The 23927-nt window shown below is 38.4% G+C and overlaps 1 protein-coding gene across 1 annotated transcript in view; it reads right to left on the reverse strand.

The window, feature by feature from the left end:
* The window catches only part of ATRNL1 (attractin like 1), an 815348-nt gene that overhangs the window by 414854 nt on the left and 376567 nt on the right, over positions 1-23927 (reverse strand). The window contains exon 25 of the mRNA XM_013055772.2: positions 22555-22616. Coding sequence (XP_012911226.2) covers positions 22555-22616 — 62 coding nt within the window. The remainder of the gene's footprint in view (positions 1-22554; positions 22617-23927) is intronic.

The following is a 23927-nucleotide window of genomic DNA, read 5'->3' on the forward strand; positions in this document are numbered from 1 at the left end:
TAAATAAATAAAATGGCAAAGAAGTTGGCTGAATTGTGTTCTAGTGTTATCTGGACGATAGAACTTGAAAGCTATAAAACTAAATTTAGCAGAGAATATTTCTAAGCAAAGAATTGAAGATGTAGGTTTGGACCGCATTCTGGCTTATAGCTAAGTACAAGAGGAGAGATTGATTTGAGGAAGGAATTGTTTACAACAAAAGAACCAGAACCTGGAGATTTGGAAAATTCTCCGCCAACCCATATCGCAAAAGCTGAGAAGTCCTGTTCTGAAGATAACACAAAGGATGTGGATGAGCAATGATTTTTAACGAGGAGCTCATGGGTATGATGTGGGGATTTAATTAGTCATCTCCACAGAATCAGGAATAGAGATGGGATTATACCAGCAGAGACACTGTAAGTTTAAAGGGAACAGAGAAAGCAGGACAAGATGAAAAAAGGCTGTCAGGCTTCTTGAGATTCTACGGGACAGAACCATAATGCTATTCAGTTAGGAACATGCTTTATCCTTTAAGAAAAGGAAGTAGCCCTGAAGTTAAGTCAGAGATTATAAGGGCAAGACGGGTTCCACCTATGGTTTGGGGACCAAGATGCCACTAACCAGTGTCTTGGCGACAAAGCTTCAGCACAGTGCTGCAAGGTCAGGGCCACCTCGTCATGCTAAAAGGGCAGGGACACTCGGTAGACCTGTGTGGTGCTGCTGCCACCCCAGTGGACCTGGAGGTAGGGCACAGAACCAAAGAGGATTATTTTCAAATCTTTAAGATCTGAAGGAATTTGCCTTCTAGGTTTTAGACTTGCTTAGGACCAGTTACCTCTTTCTTCTTCAGATAACCCCCTTATGAACTGAAAATATCTATGCTATGCCTGCACCACCATGGTATTTTGGAATCATTTAAGTTATCTGGTTTCACAGTTCACAGGTAGAGAAAACGTTGCCTCAGGATGAATTATATCCTAAATTTCAGCCATATCTGATCTAGATAGTGTTTGTTTTTTTTTTTTTTTAAGATTTTATAGATTCATTTGACAGAGAGAGACGTCCAGAGAGGGAATACAAGCAGAATGGGGAAGGGGGTGGGAGAGGGAGAAGTGGGCTTCCTGCTTAGCAGGGAGCCCAATGCAGAGCCCGATGCAGTGGGGCTCCATGTGGGGCTCCATGTGAAGCTCATCATGACCTGAGCCAAAGGCAGATGCCCAACAACTGAGCCACCCAGGCGTCCCTGATCTAGACGGTGTTTAGATGAGACGTCAAACTCTAGAGTTGCTCCTAGAATGAGTTAAGGCTTTTGAGATTGTCGGGATAAAATATATGTTTATAAAAAATAAAAAATTATAAAAAAAAAAATGAATGCATTTGTCATGTAAAAAGAACATGATCATGGGAGGCCAGAGGCAGAATGCAATGGACAAATTATGTTCCTGCAAAACTTATATGTGGAATCCCTCACCCCAAATGCAATTATATTTGAAAATAGGGACTTTGAGTTGTGATTAAAGTTAAATGAGATCATAAGGATGGAACCCTGAGCCAACAGAATTAGTGTCCTTACCAAAAGAGACCTCAGAGAGCCTGCACTCTCTCTCCATGTACATGCACTGAGGAAAGACGATGTGAACACAGAGCAAAAAGACAACCATCTGCAAATCAAGAATTCTCAAACCAGAAACCAACAATGCTAGCCCTCAAATCCTGGATTCTCCAGCCTGCAGGACTGTAAGATTAAAAAATTTCTATTGTTAAAGCCATTCGGTCTGTGGTATGACAGCCCAAGCAGACCCAGGCACTCCCCAAAGTCAAAAGGAAAAATAACTCCGAGGTTTGGACTAATCAGCACCCTAACTACATTGTTCTCTGATTCTCTGACCTATATATTTAGCTGTGTTTCAGCTCTATCCTCAGGCTTGTTTCCCACTTAGGAACAAAAATGGATGCAAGAATTCAGGACTCACATTATATACCATTATATATGCTCAATCTTCACCTAGCATTTGGCTATTGAAGGCTACCCATAAATGGGTTTTAGCCCACCCATGAAGCTAGTGAGGGAGCAATCCCGCCCAAATAAAATCACTGCTTTATAGCCATATGTAAGAAGTTAAATTAAGCCTGAGAAATAATACATAAAATCAATTTCAGATACCATTTTGTAAAATTCATAGGAAAATAACCAAATGAGCCTCCTCCAAACTACTAACACATTTAAAAATCTACAAAGCATCTTTGATAACTCTTCAATCCTTCCTTCAAATATTTTACAAAAAGTACAGTGCTCTCAAGCCTCCCTGGCAAGATAATAAAAGGACAAACAACATCTAATATGGAAGATCTTCCTAGTTAACTCCTCCTGCTACAAATAACCTACCTAGATAATATCTTAATCTTCTAAATTTTCAAAAAAATGATAAAGATCATTGTATACAATTCTCCTTTCTAAACTCAATCTTTATTTAAGGCATACCTTTTTGAAATCACGTAGTTGGAAATAATATTTTAATTATAAAATTTCCTTAATAGTTTAAAAGTAGGAAATGCTCTTTTTAAAAACTTTCCCAGAACATCAATACATAATACACACAGAGAAATCACAAGCATTCAGCTCAACAAACTATCCAAAGATAATATACCCATGTAACTAACACCCCAATAAAGAAATAGCAATTCACCCACTCCTTCCTCCTCAAAGGTAGCTCACATGTTGATTTTTAACACTATAGTTTGGTTCTGCATATTTATGAACTTCATACAAGTGAAATCCTATAGTATTTAGTCTTTTTTGTTTTTGGCTTCTTTTGTTCAACATTATGTTTGTGAGTGACTTCTATATCGTTCTTGTAGGAGTCATTTGTTCTTTTTCATTACCCCATATTTTTTCATTAAATGGCTATATTCTCTATTCAATTATTTTTGGGTATTTAGGATATTCTAAGGGTTTGGTTACATAAAACATGATGCCCTATTTTTATGTGGTTTTTGGTGGAATAGAATTGTTGGATCACGAAGTATAAGTCAATTCAACTTTAGAATATTATGTCAAGGTGTTTTCAAAGTTGTTATTCCAGTTTCTAGACTACCAGAAATTTTGAGAGTTCCACATCCTCTCCTACATTTGTTCTTGTTTTGTTTTTTAATTTTAAGCGTCTTTGATGAGGATATAGTAAGCTGTATTCTATTGTGGCTTTAATTTGCATTCCCTGGTAAAAATTAAATTGAGCACATGTTTATGTTTTGTTAGTCACTTAGATATCATATCCTCTTTTGTGAAGTGCCTATCCAAGTCTCTCACCATTTTCGCAGGGAAGGGTTACAGTTTCAGACTGTTTTTACTGATTTATATGAGTTATATATTGTGAATATAAGACCTTTGTCCTTTATGCAAGTTATATTTTATACCACTGGGAAGCTAGATTTTTTATAATACTGTGGATATCTTCTGATGACAAAACTTTTTAGTTTTACAGTAGTTTAATATTATTGTAGTGCTTTGTGTATAATTTTCCCTATTCTAAAGTTATGAAGAAGAATTCCTATTTCATCTTCTAGATATATCCTTGTCTTCCCTTTCTCCTGGAATTTACTTTTATATTTAGCATGAGCTAAGAGTCTAATGTTATTTTTCTACCATGTGCATGGTTAGTAGATCCAGCACCAAAACATTATGAAAAGGTTTTTATCATAAAGCGATAAACATTGACAATTGTGGACTTTGCTAACAAAACTTAAGAATGGCCCCACTTCCATCCCAGACCTCTCTGCTACTCCCTCTACTGCAGAATTCTCTCCTGTTACATTAACTTTCCTGAGCGACCGGGGTCACTAACATTCTATAGAGAATGTTGATACTCCCTATAGCAAAACTTTGTTTTAGCCATCTGTAGGCTGTGGTTACAATTCACCCAAAACCTTTTCAGTACTATTTGAGTCTTGCCCTTCAGGTTCAGTCTGCGGTGTGGACAGAGTTCTAACCATTAGGTCAGGTCTCAAATTCTTTGGTATGTTAATTAGGATCAGATCCTCTCCTGTGCTGCTGAAAAGTGATCCCATAAAGTCATAAGTGACTTTATAGGATGACTTTCTCTCTGTTATTTCATTTCCCAGATCCTTCCTGATTCTCTGGGCACCACTTGTCATCCTTTGGCCAGAAACTGCTCACTTCCATGAATGTGCCGCATTCTGGGCTAGGGGGACAGAGGAAAGGAAAAAGCAATGGCATATGTCTTAGCCCTCTTGTAACCACAGCTCTACCGTATGTAAAGGAAGATTCCCCTCCTTTGGAGATTTGGTTCTTGCAACTTCTCATTCCAGCCATGTTACTGTTGTAGGACTGCTTGGGATTTGGGGGTGGGGGTGAGTGAACTAGGGAGAGAGAGAAAAAATGGGAGGTCTCCACGTTCACTCTGAAGAGCTTCCTTTTCCTTTTCCTTGCCCTAACTCAGAACTAGGGGATGTTTCCATGATGTTTCTTGTCTAGACCTCAGTAGTCACTCTCAGGTTTCAGCCTGCATTAAGTTTCAAGTCAGGGGATACCAGAAGAAAATAATGGTAAATTCCCAAAAGGTTTAGTGGCACTTTGAATTTGGGTCTTCCTTGATCTCCCTACTGATACTTTTCAGAACTATCAAATAGCTATCCATGCATTTTATCCAGGTTTTATCATTGAAATCAGTGGGAAATAGAAAGGGTTTTATGTTTACTCAGTATTGCCTGGAACTGGAAACCCTATGGTAAATGAGCAATGGCTTCAACTTAAAGTCACTGGCTGTATTAGCCTTAACAAGACATTCAGCTTTTCTTTTGAGTCTTTGAAGCCAGGTCATGATTGACTCCTCCTTTCCAGCTACGGAGGTCCTAGAAGCCACTTTCTTCCAAATAAGGCTGTTTCACCTTCATTAAAATCTGTTGTTTAGTGTAGCCTTGTTAATATCTTAGCTAGATCTTCTGGATGATTTGCTGCAGCTTCTATATCATACTCAATAGTCAAAGACTAAATGCTTTTCCTCTAAAATCAGAAACAAGAGGGGTGCCTGGGTGGCTCAGTTGCTTAAGCATCCGACTCTTGATTTCAGCTCAGGTCATGATCTCAGGATCCTGGGATCGAGGGAGTCAGTTTCAGATTCTCTCCCTCTGCCCTGCCTCCACTTGCGCATGCATGCAAGCGTGCAGGTTCTCTCTCAGATAAATTTTTTAAAATCTTTAAAAAAATAAAATAAAATCAGAAACAAGGTGCTTGCTTTTGACACTTCTATTTAACATGGTAATGAAGTCCTACATAGAACAACTAACAAGAAAAAGAAATAAAAGGCATCTAACTTGGAAAAGAAGACGTTACCTGTTTGCAAATGAAATGAACATATATATAGAAAACTCTAAAAATTCCACACACCAAAAAAACTTAGAATTAATAGAGAAATTCAGCAAAGTAGCAGGACACAAAGTTAACACAAAAAAACAGTTCCATTTCTATATACTAACAATAAACAATCTAAAAAGAAATTAACTAAACACCTCCATTAACAGTAGCATCAAAAAGGTTTAAATACTTGGGAATTCACTTTAAAAAGGAACTGAAAGACCTGTACAATAAAAAGTACAAAATATTGCCCAAAACAAAAGGCAAATAAATAGAAAGACATCTCATTATAATGGATTTGAAGACTTAATACTGTAATGGTGTTAACATCAACACTGTAATGATGTTTATACTATCCAAAGCAATCTACACATACAACACAATCCCTATCAAAATCCCAACAATATTTCTGTTTTTGTTTTTGTTTTTTTGTGGGGAGGGGTTGTTTTGTTTTTTAGAAATAGAAAAATTCATCCTAAAATTCATATGGAACCTCAAGTACCTAAATAGCAAGTTAATATAATATAATCTTTTTTTTAAAGATTTTACTTATTTATTTGACACAGAGAAAGAAATCCCAAGTAGGCTGAGAGGCAGACAGAGAGAGACAGGGGGAAGCAGGTTCCACGGTGAGCAGAGAGCTCTATGCGGGGCTCAATCCCAGGATTCTGGGATCATGACCTGAGCATAAAGGCAGAGGCTTTAATCCACTGAGTCACTCAGGTGCCCCAATATAATATAATCTTAATAAAAGGACAAAGTTGGAGGACTCATACTTCCTGATTTCAAAACTTACAATAAAACTATAATAATTAAAACAGTCTGGTACTGGCATAAAAATAGACATATAGAACCAATGGAATAGAATAAAAATCCCATAAATAAACCTTCACATACTGGATCAAATGATTTGTGACAAGGGTGCCAACACCATTCAATAAATAAGGGATAGGCTTTTCAACAAATGGTGCTGGGAAAAATGGATATCCAAATGCAAAAGAATAAAGATAGACCCTTACTTAATACCATGTCAAAAAATTAACTCAAAAAGGATCAACAACCTAACACAATAGCTTAAATGGTAAAACTCGTAGAGCAAAATTTAGGCCACAAGCTTCAGGACATTTGTTTGGCAATGATTTCTTGGATATAACACAAAAGGCTCAGGCATAGACAAAATGGGCTCCATAAAAACTAAAAACATCTATTCATCAAGGGAACTATCATTAGAGTTAAAGCAGGATATTTAGTGGAGGAAAACAATTGAAAATCATATAGCTGACTAATTATCAGGGATTAATATCTAGGATATATAAAGAGCTCTTACCACTTAACAACAAAAAAACAAGGAACCAGATTCAAAACTGGGCAAAGGATTTGAACAGACATTTCTACAAAGAAGATAGGTAATTGATGATTAAGCACATAAAAAAATGCTAAACATCACTAATCATTAGGGAAAAATAAATAAAAACCACTATAAAATACTACCTCACACTCATTAGGGAGGCTACTGTCAAAAAACAAAAAAAATTACAAGTGTAAGTGAGGATATGGAAAAACTGGAATCCTTGTGCACTTTTGGTGAAAATGTAAAATAGTACAACTACTGTGGAAAATAGTATGAAGTTTCCTCAAAAAATTAAAAACAGAATCACCATATATTCAGCAATTCCACTTCTGAGTTCCTACAGAAAGGAACAGAAAGTGAGGTCTTGAATACATATTTGTACACTCATGTTCATAGCAGCATTATTTACAACAGCTAAAAGACAGAAATAACTCATGTCCATCAACAGAAAAATGGACAAAGAAAGCGTGGAATTTACATACAATGGAATATTATTTAGCCTTGGAAAGGAGGGAAATTGATACATTTTACAATAGGGATGAATCCTGAGAACATTTTGCTAAGAGAAATAAGTCAGTCACAAAAGTAAAAACACTATGTGACACTTTTTATAAAGTGTACTAGAATACTCAAAATTATAGAGACAGAAGGCTGGTGGTAATTGTCAGGGGGCTGAGGAAAGGAGACGGGAAATTATTATTTAATGGCATAGAGTTTCAGTTGTGAAAGATAAAACATTCTGGAGATGGATAGTGGTGATAGTTACATAATAATATGAAAATATTTTATATCACTGAAATATTCACTTAGAAATAGTTAAGAAGGCCAGTTTTATGTGTGTTTTATCATAATATAAAAGTTGAACGAAAAATGCAAAAATTCATAAGAAAAATTTAATAATTCTAACTTGTTTACACCTAAAGCCATAATATTAAAATGAAAAATATTAAACCAAACTTGACAAATGCACAAGTAATAAATGACACAGTAATAAATCTCACTTAATAATATGTAGATAAAACATGAAACATGAACATGCAGGAAAAACTAACAAGTTTTACCTAATGGGCCATCTATAAAATCCTGAATCCAATGATCTAAGAAACTCTACTCTTATCAAGTAAGTGCAACATTTACAAATGTTGATCCTATATTTGACAACAGAAAAAAATTCAACAAAATACCTAAATATCATAAAGATCTTTTACTGACTGAAGAAAAAGCCAATAAAAAGACACATAGAAGAAATCCTACACATTTAGAAATTCAAAAATAGACTTCTAAATAATTCAAGTGGAAATCATAAAAGGAATTAGAAAATTATTTGACTTGCAGGATGATAAAATGCTATATATTAAACTCCACGAATTCAGCTGAAACAGAATTTTTTTTAAAAAATTGGTAGCCCTGGGGGGGAGGAGTCAAGATGGCGGAGAAGTAGCAGGCTGAGACTACTTCAGCTAGCCGGAGATCAGCTAGATAGCTTATCTAAAGATTGCAAACACCTGAAAATCCATCAGCAGAACGAAGAGAAGAAGAACAGCAATTCTGGAAACAGAAAAACAACCACTTTCTGAAAGGTAGGACCAGCGGAGAAGTGAATCCAAAGCGACAGGAAGATAGACCCCGGGGGAGGGGCCGGCTCCCGGCAAGCGGCGGAGCAACCGCGAACAAAATCAGGACTTTAAAAAGTCTGTTCCGCTGAGGGACATCGCTCCAGAGGCTAAACCGGGGCGAAGCCCACGCGGGGTCACCGTGGCCTCAGGTCCCGCAGGGTCACAGAAGGATCGGGGGTGTCTGAGTGTCGCAGAGCTTGCGGGTATTGGAACGGGAAAGCCGGCTACAGAGACAGAGCCGACAGTAAGCTCACAGCTCGGGGTTACCTTGAACCGGTCGAAGGCTCGGTGAGCTCGGAGCGCGGCCGGAGGTCAGGCAGACGGGAGTAACTGGGCGCTGTTCTCTGAGGGCACACTGAGGAGTGCGGCCCTGGGCTCTCGGCTCCTCCGGGCCGGAGACCAGGATGCCGCCATTTGTATTCCCCGTCCTCCGGAACTCTATGGAAAGCGCTCAGGGAACAAAAGCTCCTGAACGCAAACCCAAGCGGATTTCTCACCCCGCCCCTGATAAGGGCGGTGCAATTCCGCCTGGGGAAAAGACACTTGAGAATCACTACAACAGGCCCCTCCCCCAGAAGATCAATAAGAAATCCAGCCGAGACCAAGTTCACCTACCAAGGAGTAAGGTTTCAATACCAAGGAGAGCAGCAGAATTCCAGAGTAGGAGAAAGCAAAGGACGGAACTCATGGCTTTTTCCCTGTGATTTTTTTTAGTCTTGCAGTTAATTTAATTTTTTTCTTTTTCAGTTTTTGTGTTTTTTTCCTCACCTTCTGGTTAAATTTTTTTTTTAACTTTTACCGTTTTCTTTTTTAACGTTTTTAAACTAGTTTATCTAATATATATATTTTTTCTTTTTTATATTTTTCTTATTTGTTTTCTTTTTTTAATTGTTTTCTTTTCTTTTTTTTTCTTTTTTCTTTCTTCCTTTTTGAACCTCTTTTTATCCCCTTTCTCCCCCCTCACGATTTGGGATCTCTTCTAATTTGGTTAAAGCATATTTTCCTGGGGTTGCTGCCACTCTTTTAGTATTTTCCTTGCTCCTTCATATACTCTTATCTGGACAAAATGACAAGACAGAAGAATTCAACACAAAAAAAAGAACAAGAGGCAGTACCAAAGGCTAGGAACCTAATCTATACAGACATTGGTAATATGTCAGATCTAGAGTTCAGAATGACAATTCTCAAGGTTCTAGCTGGGCTCGAAAAAGGCATGGAAGATATGAGAGAAACCCTCTCGAGAGATATAAAAGCCCTTTCTGGAGAAATAAAAGAACTAAAATCTAACCAAGTTGAAATCAAAAAAGCTATTAATGAGATACAATCAAAAATGGAGGCTCTCACTGCTAGGATAAATGAGGCAGAAGAAAGAATTAGTGATATAGAAGACCAAATGACAGAGAATAAAGAAGCTGATCAAAAGAGGGACAAACAGCTACTGGACCACGAGGGGAGAATTCGAGAGATAAGTGACACCATAAGACGAAACAACATTAGAATAATTGGGATTCCAGAAGAAGAAGAAAGAGAGAGGGGAGCAGAAGGTATACTGGAGAGAATTATTGGGGAGAATTTCCCCAATACGGAAAAGGGAACCAGCATCAAAATTCAGGAGGTTCAGAGAACACCCCTCAAAATCAATAAGAATAGGCCCACACCCCGTCACCTAATAGTAAAATTTACAAGTCTCAGTGACAAAGAGAAAATCCTGAAAGCAGCCCGGGAAAAGAAGTCTGTAACATACAACAGTAAAAATATTAGATTGGCAGCTGACTTATCCACAGAGACCTGGCAGGCCAGAAAGAGCTGGCATGATATTTTCAGAGCACTAAACGAGAAAAACATGCAGCCAAGAATACTCTATCCAGCTAGACTATCATTGGAAATAGAAGGAGAGATTAAAAGCTTCCAGGACAAACAACAACTGAAAGAATTTGCAAACACCCAACCAGCTCTACAGGAAATATTGAAAGGGGTCCTCTAAGCAAAGAGAGAGCCTACAAGTGGTAGATCAAAAAGGAACAGAGACCATATACAGTAACAGTCACCTTACAGGCAATACAATGGCCCTAAATTCATATCTCTCAATAGTTACCCTGAATGTTAATGGACAAAATGCCCCTGTCAAAAGACACAGGGTATCAGAATGGATAAAAAAACAAAACCCATCTATATGTTGCCTCCAAGAAACCCATTTTAAGCCCGAAGACACCTCCAGATTTAAAGTGAGGGGGTGGAAAAGAATTTACCATGCTAATGGACATCAGAAGAAAGCAGGAGTGGCAATCCTTATATCAGTTCAATTAGATTTTAAGCCAAAGACTATAATAAGAGATGAGGAAGGACACTCTATCATACTCAAAGGGTCTGTCCAACAAGAAGATCTAACAATTTTAAATATCTATGCCCCCAACGTGGGAGCAGCCAACTATATAAACCATTTAATAACAAAATCAAAGAAACACATCAACAATAATACAATAATAGTAGGGGACTTTAACACTCCCCTCACTGAAATGGACAGATCATCCAAGCAAAAGATCAGCAAGGAAATAAAGGCCTTAAACGACACACTGGACCAGATGGACATCACAGTTATATTCAGAACATTTCATCCCAAAGCAACAGAATACACATTCTTCTCTAGTGCACATGGAACGTTCTCCAGAATAGATCACATCCTCGGTCCTAAATCAGGACTCCACCAGTATCAAAAGATTGGGATCATTCCCTGCATATTTTCAGACCACAATGCTCTAAAGCTAGAACTCAACCACAAAAGGAAGTTTGAAAAGAACCCAAATACATGGAGACTAAACAGCATCCTTCTAAAGAATGAATGGGTCAACCGGGAAATTAAAGAAGAATTGAAAAAAATCATGGAAACAAATGATAATGAAAATACAACGGTTCAAAATCTGTGGAACACAACAAAGGCAGTCCTGAGAGGAAAATATATAGCGGAACAAGCCTTTCTCAAGAAACAAGAAAGGTCTCAGGTACACAACCTAACCCTACACCTAAAGGAGCTGGAGATAGAACAAGAAAGAAACCCCAAACCCAGCAGGAGAAGGGAAATCATAAAGATCAGAGCAGAAATCAATGAAATAGAAACCAAAAAAACAATAGAACAAATTAACGAAACTAGGAGCTGGTTCTTTGAAAGAATTAATAAAATTGATAAACCCCTGGCCTGACTTATCAAAAAGAAAAGAGAAAGGACCCAAATAAATAAAATCATGAATGAAAGAGGAGAGATCACAACCAACACCAAAGAAATACAAACTATTATAAGAACATACTATGAGCAACTCTACGCCAATAAATTTGACAATCTGGAAGAAATGGATGCATTCCTAGAAACATATAAACTACCACAACTGAACAAGGAAGAAATAGAAAGCCTGAACAGACCCATAACCAGTAAGGAGATTGAAACAGTCATTAAAAATCTCCAAACAAACAAAAGCCCAGGGCCAGACGGCTTCCTGGGGGAATTCTACCAAACATTTAAAGAAGAACTAAATCCTATTCTCCTGAAACTGTTCCAAAAAATAGAAATGGAAGGAAAACTTCCAAACTCATTTTATGAGGCCAGCATCACCTTGATCCCAAAACCAGACAAGGATCCCATCAAAAAAGAGAGCTATAGACCAATATCCTTGATGAACACAGATGCGAAAATACTCAACAAAATACTAGCCAATAGGATTCAACAGTACATTAAAAGGATTATTCACCACAACCAAGTGGAATTTATTCCAGGGCTGCAAGGTTGGTTCAACATCCGCAAATCAGTCAATGTGATACAACAGTTCAATAAAAGAAAGAACAAGACCCATATGATACTCTCAATAGATGCTGAAAAAGCATTTGACAAAGTACAGCATCCCTTCCTGATCAAAACTCTTCAACGTGTAGGGATAGAGGGCACATACCTCAATATCATCAAAGCCATCTATGAAAAACCCACCGCAAATATCATTCTCGATGGAGAAAAACTGAAAGCTTTTCCGCTAACGTCAGGAACATGGCAGGGATGTCCATTATCACTGCTGCTATTCAACATAGTACTAGAGGTCCTAGCCTCAGCAATCAGACAACAAAAGGAAATTAAAGGCATCCAAATCAGCAAAGAAGAAGTCAAATTATCACTCCTCACAGATGATATGATACTATATGTGGAAAACCCAAAAGACTCCACTCCAAAACTGCTAGAACTTATACAGGAATTCAGTAAAGTGTCAGGATATAAAATCAATGCACAGAAATCAGTTGCATTTCTCTACACCAACAGCAAGACAGAAGAAAGACAAATTAAGGAGTCAATCCCATTTACAATTGCACCCAAAACCATAAGATACCTGGGAATAAACCTAACCAAAGAGACACAGAATCTATACTCAGAAAACTATAAAGTACTCATGAAAGAAATTGAGGAAGACACAAAGAAATGGAAAAATGTACCATGCTCCTGGATTGGAAGAATAAATATTGTGAAAATGTCTATGCTACCTAAAGCAATCTACACATTTAATGCAATTCCTATCAAAGTACCATCCATCTTTTTCAAAGAAATGGAACAAATAATGCTAAAATTTATATGGAACCAGAAAAGACCTCGAATAGCCAAAGGGATATTGAAAAAGAAAGCCAACGTTGGTGGCATCACAATTCCGGACTTCAAGCTCTATTACAAAGCTGTCATCATCAAGACAGCATGGTACTGGCACAAAAACAGGCACATAGATCAATGGAACAGAATAGAGAGCCCAGAAATAGACCCTCAACACTACAGTCAACTCATCTTCGACAAAACAGGAAAGAATGTCCAATGGAAAAAAGACAGCCTCTTCAATAAATGGTGTTGGGAAAATTGGACAGCCACATGCAGAAAAATGAAATTTGACCATTTCCTTACACCACACACAAAAATAGACTCAAAATGGATCAAGGACCTCAATGTGCGAAGGCAATCCATCAAAATCCTTGAGGAGAACACAGGCAGCAACCTCTTCGACCTCAGCCGCAGCAACATCTTCCTAGGAACAACGCCAAAGGCAAGGGAAGCAAGGGCAAAAATGAACTATTGGGATTTCATCAAGATCAAAAGCTTTTGCACAGCAAAGGAAACAGTTAACAAAATCAAAAGACAACTGACAGAATGGGAGAAGATATTTGCAAACGACATATCAGATAAAGGACTAGTGTCCAGAATCTATAAAGAACTTAGCAAACTCAACACCCAAAGAACAAATAATCCAATCAAGAAATGGGCAGAGGACATGAACAGACATTTCTGCAAAGAAGACATCCAGATGGCCAACAGACACATGAAAAAGTGCTCCATATCACTCGGCATCAGGGAAATACAAATCAAAACCACAATGCGATATCACATCACACCAGTCAGAATGGCTAAAATCAACAAGTCAGGAAATGACAGATGCTGACGAGGATGTGGAGAAAGGGGAACCCTCCTACACTGTTGGTGGGAATGCAAGCTGGTGCAGCCACTCTGGAAAACAGCATGGAGGTTCCTCAAAATGTTGAAAATAGAACTGCCCTATGACCCAGCAATTGCACTATTGGGTATTTACCCTAAAGATACAAACGTAGTGATCCAAAGGGGCACGTGCACCCGAATGTTTATAGCAGCAATGTCCACAATAGCCAAACTATGGAAAGAACCTAGATGCCCATCAACAGATGAATGGATCAAGAAGATGTGGTATATATACACAATGGAATACTATGCAGCCATCAAGAGAAATTAAATCTTGCCATTTGCGACAATATGGATGGACCTGGAGCGTGTCATGCTTAGCGAAATAAGTCAAGCAGAGAAAGACAACTATCATATGATCTCCCTGATATGAGGAAGTGGTGATGCAACATGGAGGCTTAAGTGGGTAGGACAAGAATAAATGAAACAAGACGGGATTGGGAGGGAGAGAAACCATAAGTGACTCTTAATCTCACAAAACAAACTGAGGGTTGCTGGGGGGAGGGGGTTTGGGAGAAGGGGGTGGGATTATGGACATTGGGGAGGGTATGTGTTTTGGTGAGTGTTGTGAAGTGTGTAAACCTGGTGATTCACAGACCTGTACCCCTGGGGATAAAAATATATGTTTATAAAAAAAAAAGGAGGGAATCTTTCTGCCCTTCAACAGACGAATGGATAAGGAAAATGTGGTCCATATACACTATGAAGTATTATGCCTCCATCAGAAAGGATGAATATCCAACTTTTGTAGCAACATGGGTGGGACTGGAAAAGATTATGCTGAGTGAAATAAGTCTAGCAGAGAGAGTCAATTATCATATGGTTTCACTTAATTGTGGAGCATAACAAATATCATGGAGGACATGGGGAATTGGAGAGGAGAAGGGAGTTGGGGGAAATTGTAAGTGGAGGTGAACCATGAGAGACTATGACTCTGAAAAACAATCTGAGGGGAATGAAGTGGTGGGGGGGTGAGACGTTGGGGTACCAGGTGGTGGGTATTATAGAGGGCACGGATTGCATGGAGCACTGGGTGTGGTGCAAAAATAATGAATACTGTTATGCTGAAAATAAATAAATTTAATTATAAAAATATATAAATGCAGCCACTGGGGGGGGGGGGGAATTGGTAGCCCTAAATGCATATATTAGAGCCAAATAGCTAGAAATTAATAGAAATTAATAAGCCTGATTACATTTTAAATCTAAAATTTGGAAAATAATAAAGCAAATTTTAAAAAAGGTAAAGTAAAAGCAGAGAACAATGAATTAGAAAACAATAAAACAATGGAATGAAACCCAGTTTTTACAAGTATCCCCAATATTGTCAAAACTATTACATGGCTTATCGAGAAAAAAAGGAATACGAAAAGAGGCAAAATTCACAATGAAAAAGGAGACATCATTCTAATATAAGAGAAATTTTGGAATATTAATATTGGAAAATATATGGCAATAAATTTTTAAAATAAGATAAGATCGGCAATTTCCTAAAGAAAATCATCACTTATGTCAAGAAAAAAAATAGAAAACCTGAGATGTAAATATTAACGAAATTTCATGAGAAACTGAAAAATCTACTCAAAAAAATCAAATCATACAAAAGCAAATTTATTAGCACCACACTCTAACCAACTGAGCTAACCGGCCAGCTACCAAAGCATATTTAAAAGCCTTACCAAATTCATATGGTCTTATTGACTGGGTTGATTGACTGATTGGTGGGCAGCAGAGCAAGGTTTATTGAGCCATAGCTATGTGATAGTACCAAGCTCCTAATGAGGAAGGGGACCCGAGATGGTTGCCCTCACATGGTTTGATAGGGCAGTTCTACCAAACCTTCAAGCAACAGACGAATCTATTATGCCAGTCATTAAAATCTGCCTTACTGATCACTGATATCAGCTCTGTGATATAAAAGATCTTTAACCTTCTTCCCTGCTCTTTCCTTTGCAGGAGTTTCCCCTAATACATTTATTGCATGTTTAATGCCATCTTGGTTGTCTGCTTCTCTGAGGACTTTAGTCTGGGTAATCATGAGGTTTAAAAAAGGGGATTTGGAAATGGCTCACTTATTCCTTGGCAGGCTAAAAGAACACCATCAGCATTGGTAGTGGGGCACAGACAGTCCATGGAAGAACACTGCAACTGCTAAAGATTTCACCAGTGGAAAGCTGGGGAAATCACCTTCAAGAGAGACTAGGTTGGCTGATTGCTGCTATGTTGTATTAATACCTGCAGTGTGATAACAAGAGACTAACGGTCATTAACAAACATTAGTAACTAAATATAAAGGCTAGAGAGTCCCTTGGATAGCTTTAACTGAGGTCCTTATCTTTGACATTGGGAAAGCCAATATGGATCAGCAGCAGACGATGATCTAATTGTTAGAGTTGCAGAGCCCAAGGTTATCAAATGCTCAGCCAGACCAGTTCTCTCATGCACACACAAGGGCCATGGCTGGGAAAAACTAGCCCTTGAAATATGGGATAGGAATATTTAGAATGGAATATCAAGAAAAGTGCTTTTAAGTATGAATCTGTTGGTTCTACAATTCCCTTCCCTAGTAGGAGAGATAATAGACTCGTCCCTAATGAGCTGTTACCACCTCCTCTCCTGCTTACCAGTCTGATAACTATTTTTTTTTAAGATTTGACAGAGAGAGAGAGACAGACAGACAGAGACAGACACCGAGAACGAGAACATGCACAAGTAGGGGGAAGAGCAGAGGAAGAGGGACAAGCAAACCCCATGCTGAGCACAGAGCAAAGCAGGCCTGGTTTCACAGCCCTGAGATCATGACCTGAGCAGAACTCAAAATGAATGCTTAACCAACTGAGCCACCCAAGCACCCCATAACTAGGGTTTAAAGACAGCATAATACATATATTGGCCTCATAAGAAAAGGAAGATACATATACTTGAAAGAGCTATACCAATAAGCTAGAATGTACTGGCATGAACCAGGGGAGTATGACAGGAATTGGATTTTGGCGGTGTTTCTTCAAGAAGGATGGCAGGTAAGGCCGGATAAACAAGAACTCATGAATTTTCATGTATATTCTCAAGACCACAGGAGATATCATGTCATACTGAGGACTCCTGAGGAGGGGATGGGGAAAAATTGCTTCTGGAGTGATTCTTAGAAGCCTGTAAAAAGCAATGGTCAATTGAAAGTGTAATGGAAATGCCTAAGTTGCCTAAGCAGATGGAAGAGAAAGGAATAAAGAAGCCAACAGAGGGAATATGCTAGAATGGGTATACTATGTAAGGCCAAAAGAACTACCAGCAGATTATGCCTCATGGGACACCATCATTCACCAAGGCCACTAGAGAAGGATCATGTTGATGAGAGGGGCATCAGCTTCACTAAGAAGTTCAGTGGTGGCGTGCTTCTGCAGACCAGAGCTGACAAGAGTAGAGGCAGTAATAGGGGTAGACATTAAGAAAGGGACCCCTAAGTAAAAGACGGCAGGTGTCAGGGCTTAGCTGATAAAATCTATGGCCCACAATTACCATAATGATCAATAAGACTGTTGGAGCAGACAAGAGGACTTGCCCACAAAGAGCTGTGGAGATGATTAATAATGCATGGCATCTTCAGAGCTCAAATAGGTGGGCAGACAACAATGGTGCTATTTAACATTTACTTTTGTTTTAAGCAAGAATGAGGAAACAACAGGCTGAGAACTGTTCTCTCAATAGAAAAATCATGATCCTCTGTCCAGTTTCCAGATAAGCTAATTTCCAGATCCAGAGCCCCATTGACTGAACAGGTAGCTGGGTCCATAGAAGAAAGAACATCTTGAAACATCTTGAAAAGTGTGTCAAGTGATCCTCAAGGGGACCTTTGTGTGATTCCTATCCCTAATGCTGTATATTTGTGTGTGTGTGTGTGTGTGTGTGTTTGTGTGTGTGTGTGTGTATATAGATAGATAGATAGATAAAAGCATATAACGGTTATATATACTGTACAAGAGAAATAAGTAGATACTTTAATTAATATCAGATACTGGGAGAGAGATGACACAGATACTCAGGGATTAAATGTCAAAAATGGCCCCTTGTTAGATTTGGGGTGTCTTCAGGAGTCATGTAACAAATTTTTGCTAAAGTCTGGCTCACTATGGACCAAGCAGTGATAATTTCCCCAGTTCTTAAGTGTATAATAAGAATTCATGGAGAAGGTGGTTAGAGTAACCTCTACATTGTGTCCCTGGCCAGTGGGTAAGATCTATCACAGTGAGAAAGACCAAACGGCAACCTCTAAAACTACCCTCCATCTGGATAAGATGGTAAATTAAAAGCACTGTCATCCCAGAGGCTTAGTGCAAGTATGTACCACCTTAAAATTCTAAAAGGTGCAAAGGCAGTGGTACCTACTCTATTTGCATTTAATTTGCCAACTTTCAACTCTATGGTCAACTAATCTTCGACAAAGCAGGAAAGAATGTCCAATGGAAAAAAGACAGCCTCTTCAATAAATGGTGCTGGGAAAATTGGACAGCCACATGCAGAAAAATGAAATTGGACCATTTCCTTACACCACACACAAAAATAGACTCAAAATGGATGAAGGATCTCAATGTGCGAAAGGAATCCATCAAAATCCTTGAGGAGAACACAGGCAGCAACCTCTTTGACCTCAGCAGCAGCAACATCTTCCTAGGAACAACGCCAAAGGCAAGGGAAGCAAGGGCAAAAATGAACTATTGGGATTTCATCAAGATCAAAAGCTTTTGCACAGCAAAGGAAACAGTTAACAAAATCAAAAGACAACTGACAGAATGGGAGAAGATATTTGCAAACGACATATCAGATAAAGGACTAGTGTCCAGAATCTATAAAGAACTTAGCAAACTCAACACCCAAAGAACAAATAATCCAATCAAGAAATGGGCAGAGGACATGAACAGACATTTCTGCAAAGAAGACATCCAGATGGCCAACAGACACATGAAAAAGTGCTCCATATCACTCGGCATCAGGGAAATACAAATCAAAACCACAATGCGATATCACATCACACCAGTCAGAATGGCTAAAATCAACAAGTCAGGAAAAGACACATCCTCGCCAGCATCTGTCATTTCCTGACTGGCGAGGATGCGGAGAAAGGGGAACCCTCCTACACTGTTTGTGGGAATGCAAGCTGGTGCAACCTCTCTGGAAAACAGCATGGAGGTTCCTCAAAATGTTGAAAATAGAACTGCCCTATGACCCAGCAATTGCACTATTGGGTATTTACCCTAAAGATACAAACGTAGTGATCCAAAGGGGCACGTGTACTCGAATGTTTATAGCAGCAATGTCCACAATAGCCAAACTATGGAAAGAACCTGGATGTCCATCAACAGATGAATGGATCAAGAAGATGTGGTATATATACACAATGGAATACTATGCAGCCATCAAAAGAAATGAAATCTTGCCATTTGTGACAACATGGATGGAACTAGAGCGTATCATGCTTAGCGAAATAAGTCAAGTGGAGAAAGACAACTATCATATGAACTCCCTGATATGAGGAAGTGGTGATGCAACATGGGGGCTTAAGTGGGTACAAGAAGAATAAATGAAAGAAGATGAGATTGGGAGGGAGACAAACCACAAGTGACTCTTAATCTCACAAATCAAACTGAGGGTTGCTGGGGGGAGGGGGTTTGGGAGAAGGGGGTGGGATTATGGACATTGGGGAGGGTATGTGTTTTGGTGAGTGCTGTGAAGTGTGTAAACCTGGTGATTCACAGACCTGTACCCCTGGGGATAAAAATATATGTTTATAAAAAATAAAAAATTATATTAAAAAAAAATAAAACATTAAAAAAAAAATTTGCCATGCTTAACATTTCAGATTCACACAGACTTACCTTTCAACCTTACATACCAAACAAAAACATTTATTTTTATTTTTTATTATGTTAGGTTAAGTGCTTTCTTAGTGCATACAGTGCATTCTTAGTTTTGGATGTAGTGTGCCATGATTCATTGTTTGCGTGTAACACCCAATTTATTTTTAAAATAATTCCCTTCCAGTTTTCTAATCATTTACTATGTTATACTACAGACTCTCACAATAAGAAAATCCTTTAGTTCTATATACGAAAGAACTGAGATTTTCACCTAACTATGAGCTACTTATGATTGTAGAGAAGCTAAGATCAGAGCCAGGCTATGCCTATAAGTGATCTCCCTGTACTTGCTCATTCTTATTACCCCTGAACTATGCCTAATAGAGAGGTCAAAACTGGCAGTTTGTGAACCGGCCTCCATCGAATCATGGCTAAACTGAGAAGCTGACATTCACCTTTGCTACATCAGTAACTCAGAAACAGCCGCAGCAGTAACAGGGGTCTGATTGAAGGATGTCCATAAATGCTGACTTGTTTAAAACGGTCTTTTAAGACTTAGCAGTAGCTTTATTTAAAAAAATAGGAAAAAAAAACTTTAAAATATTCTATCCATGTTTTTTCTTAACAATGAGATAATTTTAAAACTAATTTCCATCTCACTACTGAAAGAAATTTAAATGACAAAAAAGCACATCAAATATATTTTATCTCACACAACAGGTAGAATATTTTATTTCACTTTGTCCATGATGACAACATAATAAATAGGATCATCTCTAAGACATGGTACACATTAACACTAGCTTTTACTTAATAAAAAAAGCTATTGAACTTAAATATGCATACAAATTCAAAAGCTTAAAATAAAACCCTAAACATTTAATAATTTACATATATATTCAACTTTGTGAATTTTTATACAAAGTTGTACTTTTCAGTATATTTCCATCCACACTTTTCTGCATCAAAAACCAGTTTTATTTTGATGCTTTAATAATGGTTGTCCGATTATAACTGCTAATACTTTCCAAAAACATACTATTCCCTGATAAATAGCCCTAAAGCCCATTTATACTCAGAAGAACAAAGTCATAAAACATTAGGTATATTTAAGATGTTTCCTCTTTTCATTTTTAAGGGACAAATTTAAAGTATGCACACATTAGTGATAAATGTGTTTATAGCATTAAATTCTGGAAATCACAACTTTTAAAGGGGACAGAGACAAACAGGACTGTTTTCAGAGCAAAGTGACCAAAGTGACAAGGCTTCAACAACAGAAGAGGATAAAGAGACAGGGAAAATGTAAATTGGAAAAAGGAGTTTAGAAAACTGAAGGGCTATAAATGGAGATGAGAGATGAGACCTGCTCTGTGTTGGACCATATGGATGAATGAGAAGTGGTGTTATGGGGAGACAGATTTCATCTCAATTATAAAGAACAATTAGTTATCTGAAGATAGAAAATGCTATCTCAGGAGATGGCGCAATTTTGCCATTAAAGGCATTCGGGCATAAGCTAGATGAGGGGTTGGGCAAATTATGTCTACAGGCAGAACTCAGCCCACCAGCTGTTTTTGTAATAAAGGTTTATTGGAATAGAGCCACTCCCATTTGTTTCCTTATTGGCTCTATCTGCTCTAATACTATAGCAGCAGGTTTGCATACATGCAACAGAGATGGTATAGCCCACAAATCCTGAAATATTTGGCCCTTTAAAGAAAATGTTTGCTGACCCCTGTGAGGAAGGTATTAGAAATTTAAGTATTGTATGGATATCTTGGTAAGATAACCAACAATGGTTACACTGGTCTTTAAGAAAGTGCTTGGCATATCAACTATGTCAAGGATTGGGCTGTATGGGTTTCTTCACTTAGTATAAACGAAGCCAGCCAACTTGGTGAATGGAGGCCAAAATTCATACTGCACTCTGTAAAGCTGTGTGCCATGATATAGGGCTATGTCTGCCAAAAGGAGGACACAAATTTTCTAATTTGCATGAAGGCACCCAGTGGGCCAGCACAACCTGCACATACAATAATCATATTAACAAAAATAACCTCCCTTCCTATCCAGATGATCTAAGATGCCATAACAAGATATCCTATCACTGACTCACTGCCTCTCCCAATTCAATGTTTCTTTATTTACATCCCATGGAAATAATAGATGTCCCCTGAAAGGGTTTTCATGTTTTGAGAAATGCTACAAACTCTACCCTCTCTTTTAGAAAGATACATTGCAGATTAGCATATTAAAAACTCGAAGGGGAAAAAAAACTTATAACATTAGTAGTAGAAGTAATGTTAGTTATAAGCAAACTAAAGAGCCCTATTTTCCAGAGTTAATTACAGAAACTTTCTTATTAACTTACTGTTAATACCTCAGATAATAATGTTCTAGGGAATGATGATCTACTCAAAGTCATATTTAGCATTTCCAGATGAGAAGTTCACTGAGGACAATAAATACATTCCCTACAGATTTTGAGCACAGTGTGCTAAATGTGATAATTTCCTAAAAAACAACTGAATTGATTTAATGCTATACCTAATCAATATAGTGGATATATTGCTAATTTCATTAAATAAAGCAGGCCTTAATTACCTATGCAACAGGAATATAAAGTTATTATCTTCTTTCTACTGACTCCATCAGCAATTAAATAGTACAATAGCAAAATAATCTTGACAAGTATATCTCAAGTATACTTGACAAGTATATTTCAACTTTGTGGTATATATTTAAGCATATAAAACCATTCAAGACACATTATTATATTTTAGGGTTAGAGATGTGACAAATTTCCTTACAGATTGACAGAACATCATCAGAATATAGGTTTAATAAATTCAAAGTCAGTAAAAGCAAATTACCTGAAGAAGGTGACAAAAAACTGCACAAGATCCATGATTGTATTGTGTTGTGAGAATGCAATCTGAAAAATCAAAATAAAAGAAAGTTTGAAACTCAATATATGTTCTTTCCCAATATCTGTGGTCATGTTTCATGGCATTTGTAAAATAAGATTCGGAAATCATGAAAAGATTTGGATCACTATATTATAAATCATGTTTGCTGAAATCAAAGCTTCATCTAGAACACCTAGTAAAGTTAACAACCAACAATGATGACTTTTAAATATGCTATTACATAAATGATTTTAAAAAACTATTACAGCTGGAGGAGTCAAGATGGCAGAGAACTAGCAGACTGAGAGGACATCAGGTAGCAGGAGATCAGCTAGATAGCTTATCAAATCATTCCAAACACCTATAAACCCAACAGGAGATCGAAGAGAAGAGCAACAATTCTAGAAACAGAAAATCAACCACTTTCTGAAAGGTAGGACCGGCGAAGTGAATCCAAAGCAATGGGAAGATAGACCGCGGGGAGGAAGGGCCAGCTCCCAGAAAGCAGCCGAGCAACTGAGCACAAAATCAGGACTTTTAAAAAAGTCTGCTCCATGGAGGGACATCGCTCCAGAGGCTAAACTGGGGTGAAGCTCACACGAGGTCAGTGTGGCCCAGGTCCCGCAACTCACAGAAGGATCAGGTGTGTCTGAGTGTCACAGACTCACAGGTATTAGAGCAGGGAAGCTGGCTACAGAGACAGAGCCAAGGAGTGAGCTATCAACTCGGGGTTACCTTGCACCAAAATCCCTGGCACAGCTAACTGCTCTGTGAGTGGGAACCCCACAAGATCCAGGGAGACACACCCTGGAAGAGCTCAGGGATCTGTGGAGTTCGGAAACTCCAGGGAGAGCTGCGTGTCAGAGACAGAGACACTTAGTCACAGGCTGGGTGAGCTCGGAGCGCGGCGGGAGGCCAGGGAGATGGGAGTGATTGAACGTTTTTCCCTGAGGGCGAACTGAGGAGTGAGACCCTGAACTCTCGGTTCCTCCAGGCCGGAGATTGGGAAGCCGCCATTTTCATTCCCCTCTTCTGAAACTCTACGGAAAGCATTGAGGGAACAAAAGCTCCCTAAAGCGAACCTGATCCGATTACTTAGCCCAGCCCCTGGTAAGCTCGGTGCAATTCCGCCTCAGGCAAAGACACTTGACAATCACGGCAAAGGGCCGCTCCCCCAGAAGATCAACAAGAAATTCAGCCAAGACCAACTTCACTTACCAAGGCAAACAGGGGAATTCAAGAGGAGGAGAAAGCAAACCATGCAATTCATGGCTTTCTCCCCATGATTATTTAGTCTTGCAGTTAATAAATTTATTTTATTTTATTTTTTTCCTCTA

This window comes from Mustela putorius, unplaced genomic scaffold (genome assembly GCF_011764305.1).
Source record: "Mustela putorius furo isolate JIRA1106 unplaced genomic scaffold, ASM1176430v1.1 tig00003909_pilon_pilon_pilon, whole genome shotgun sequence".
Taxonomy (NCBI): Eukaryota; Metazoa; Chordata; class Mammalia; order Carnivora; family Mustelidae; genus Mustela; species Mustela putorius.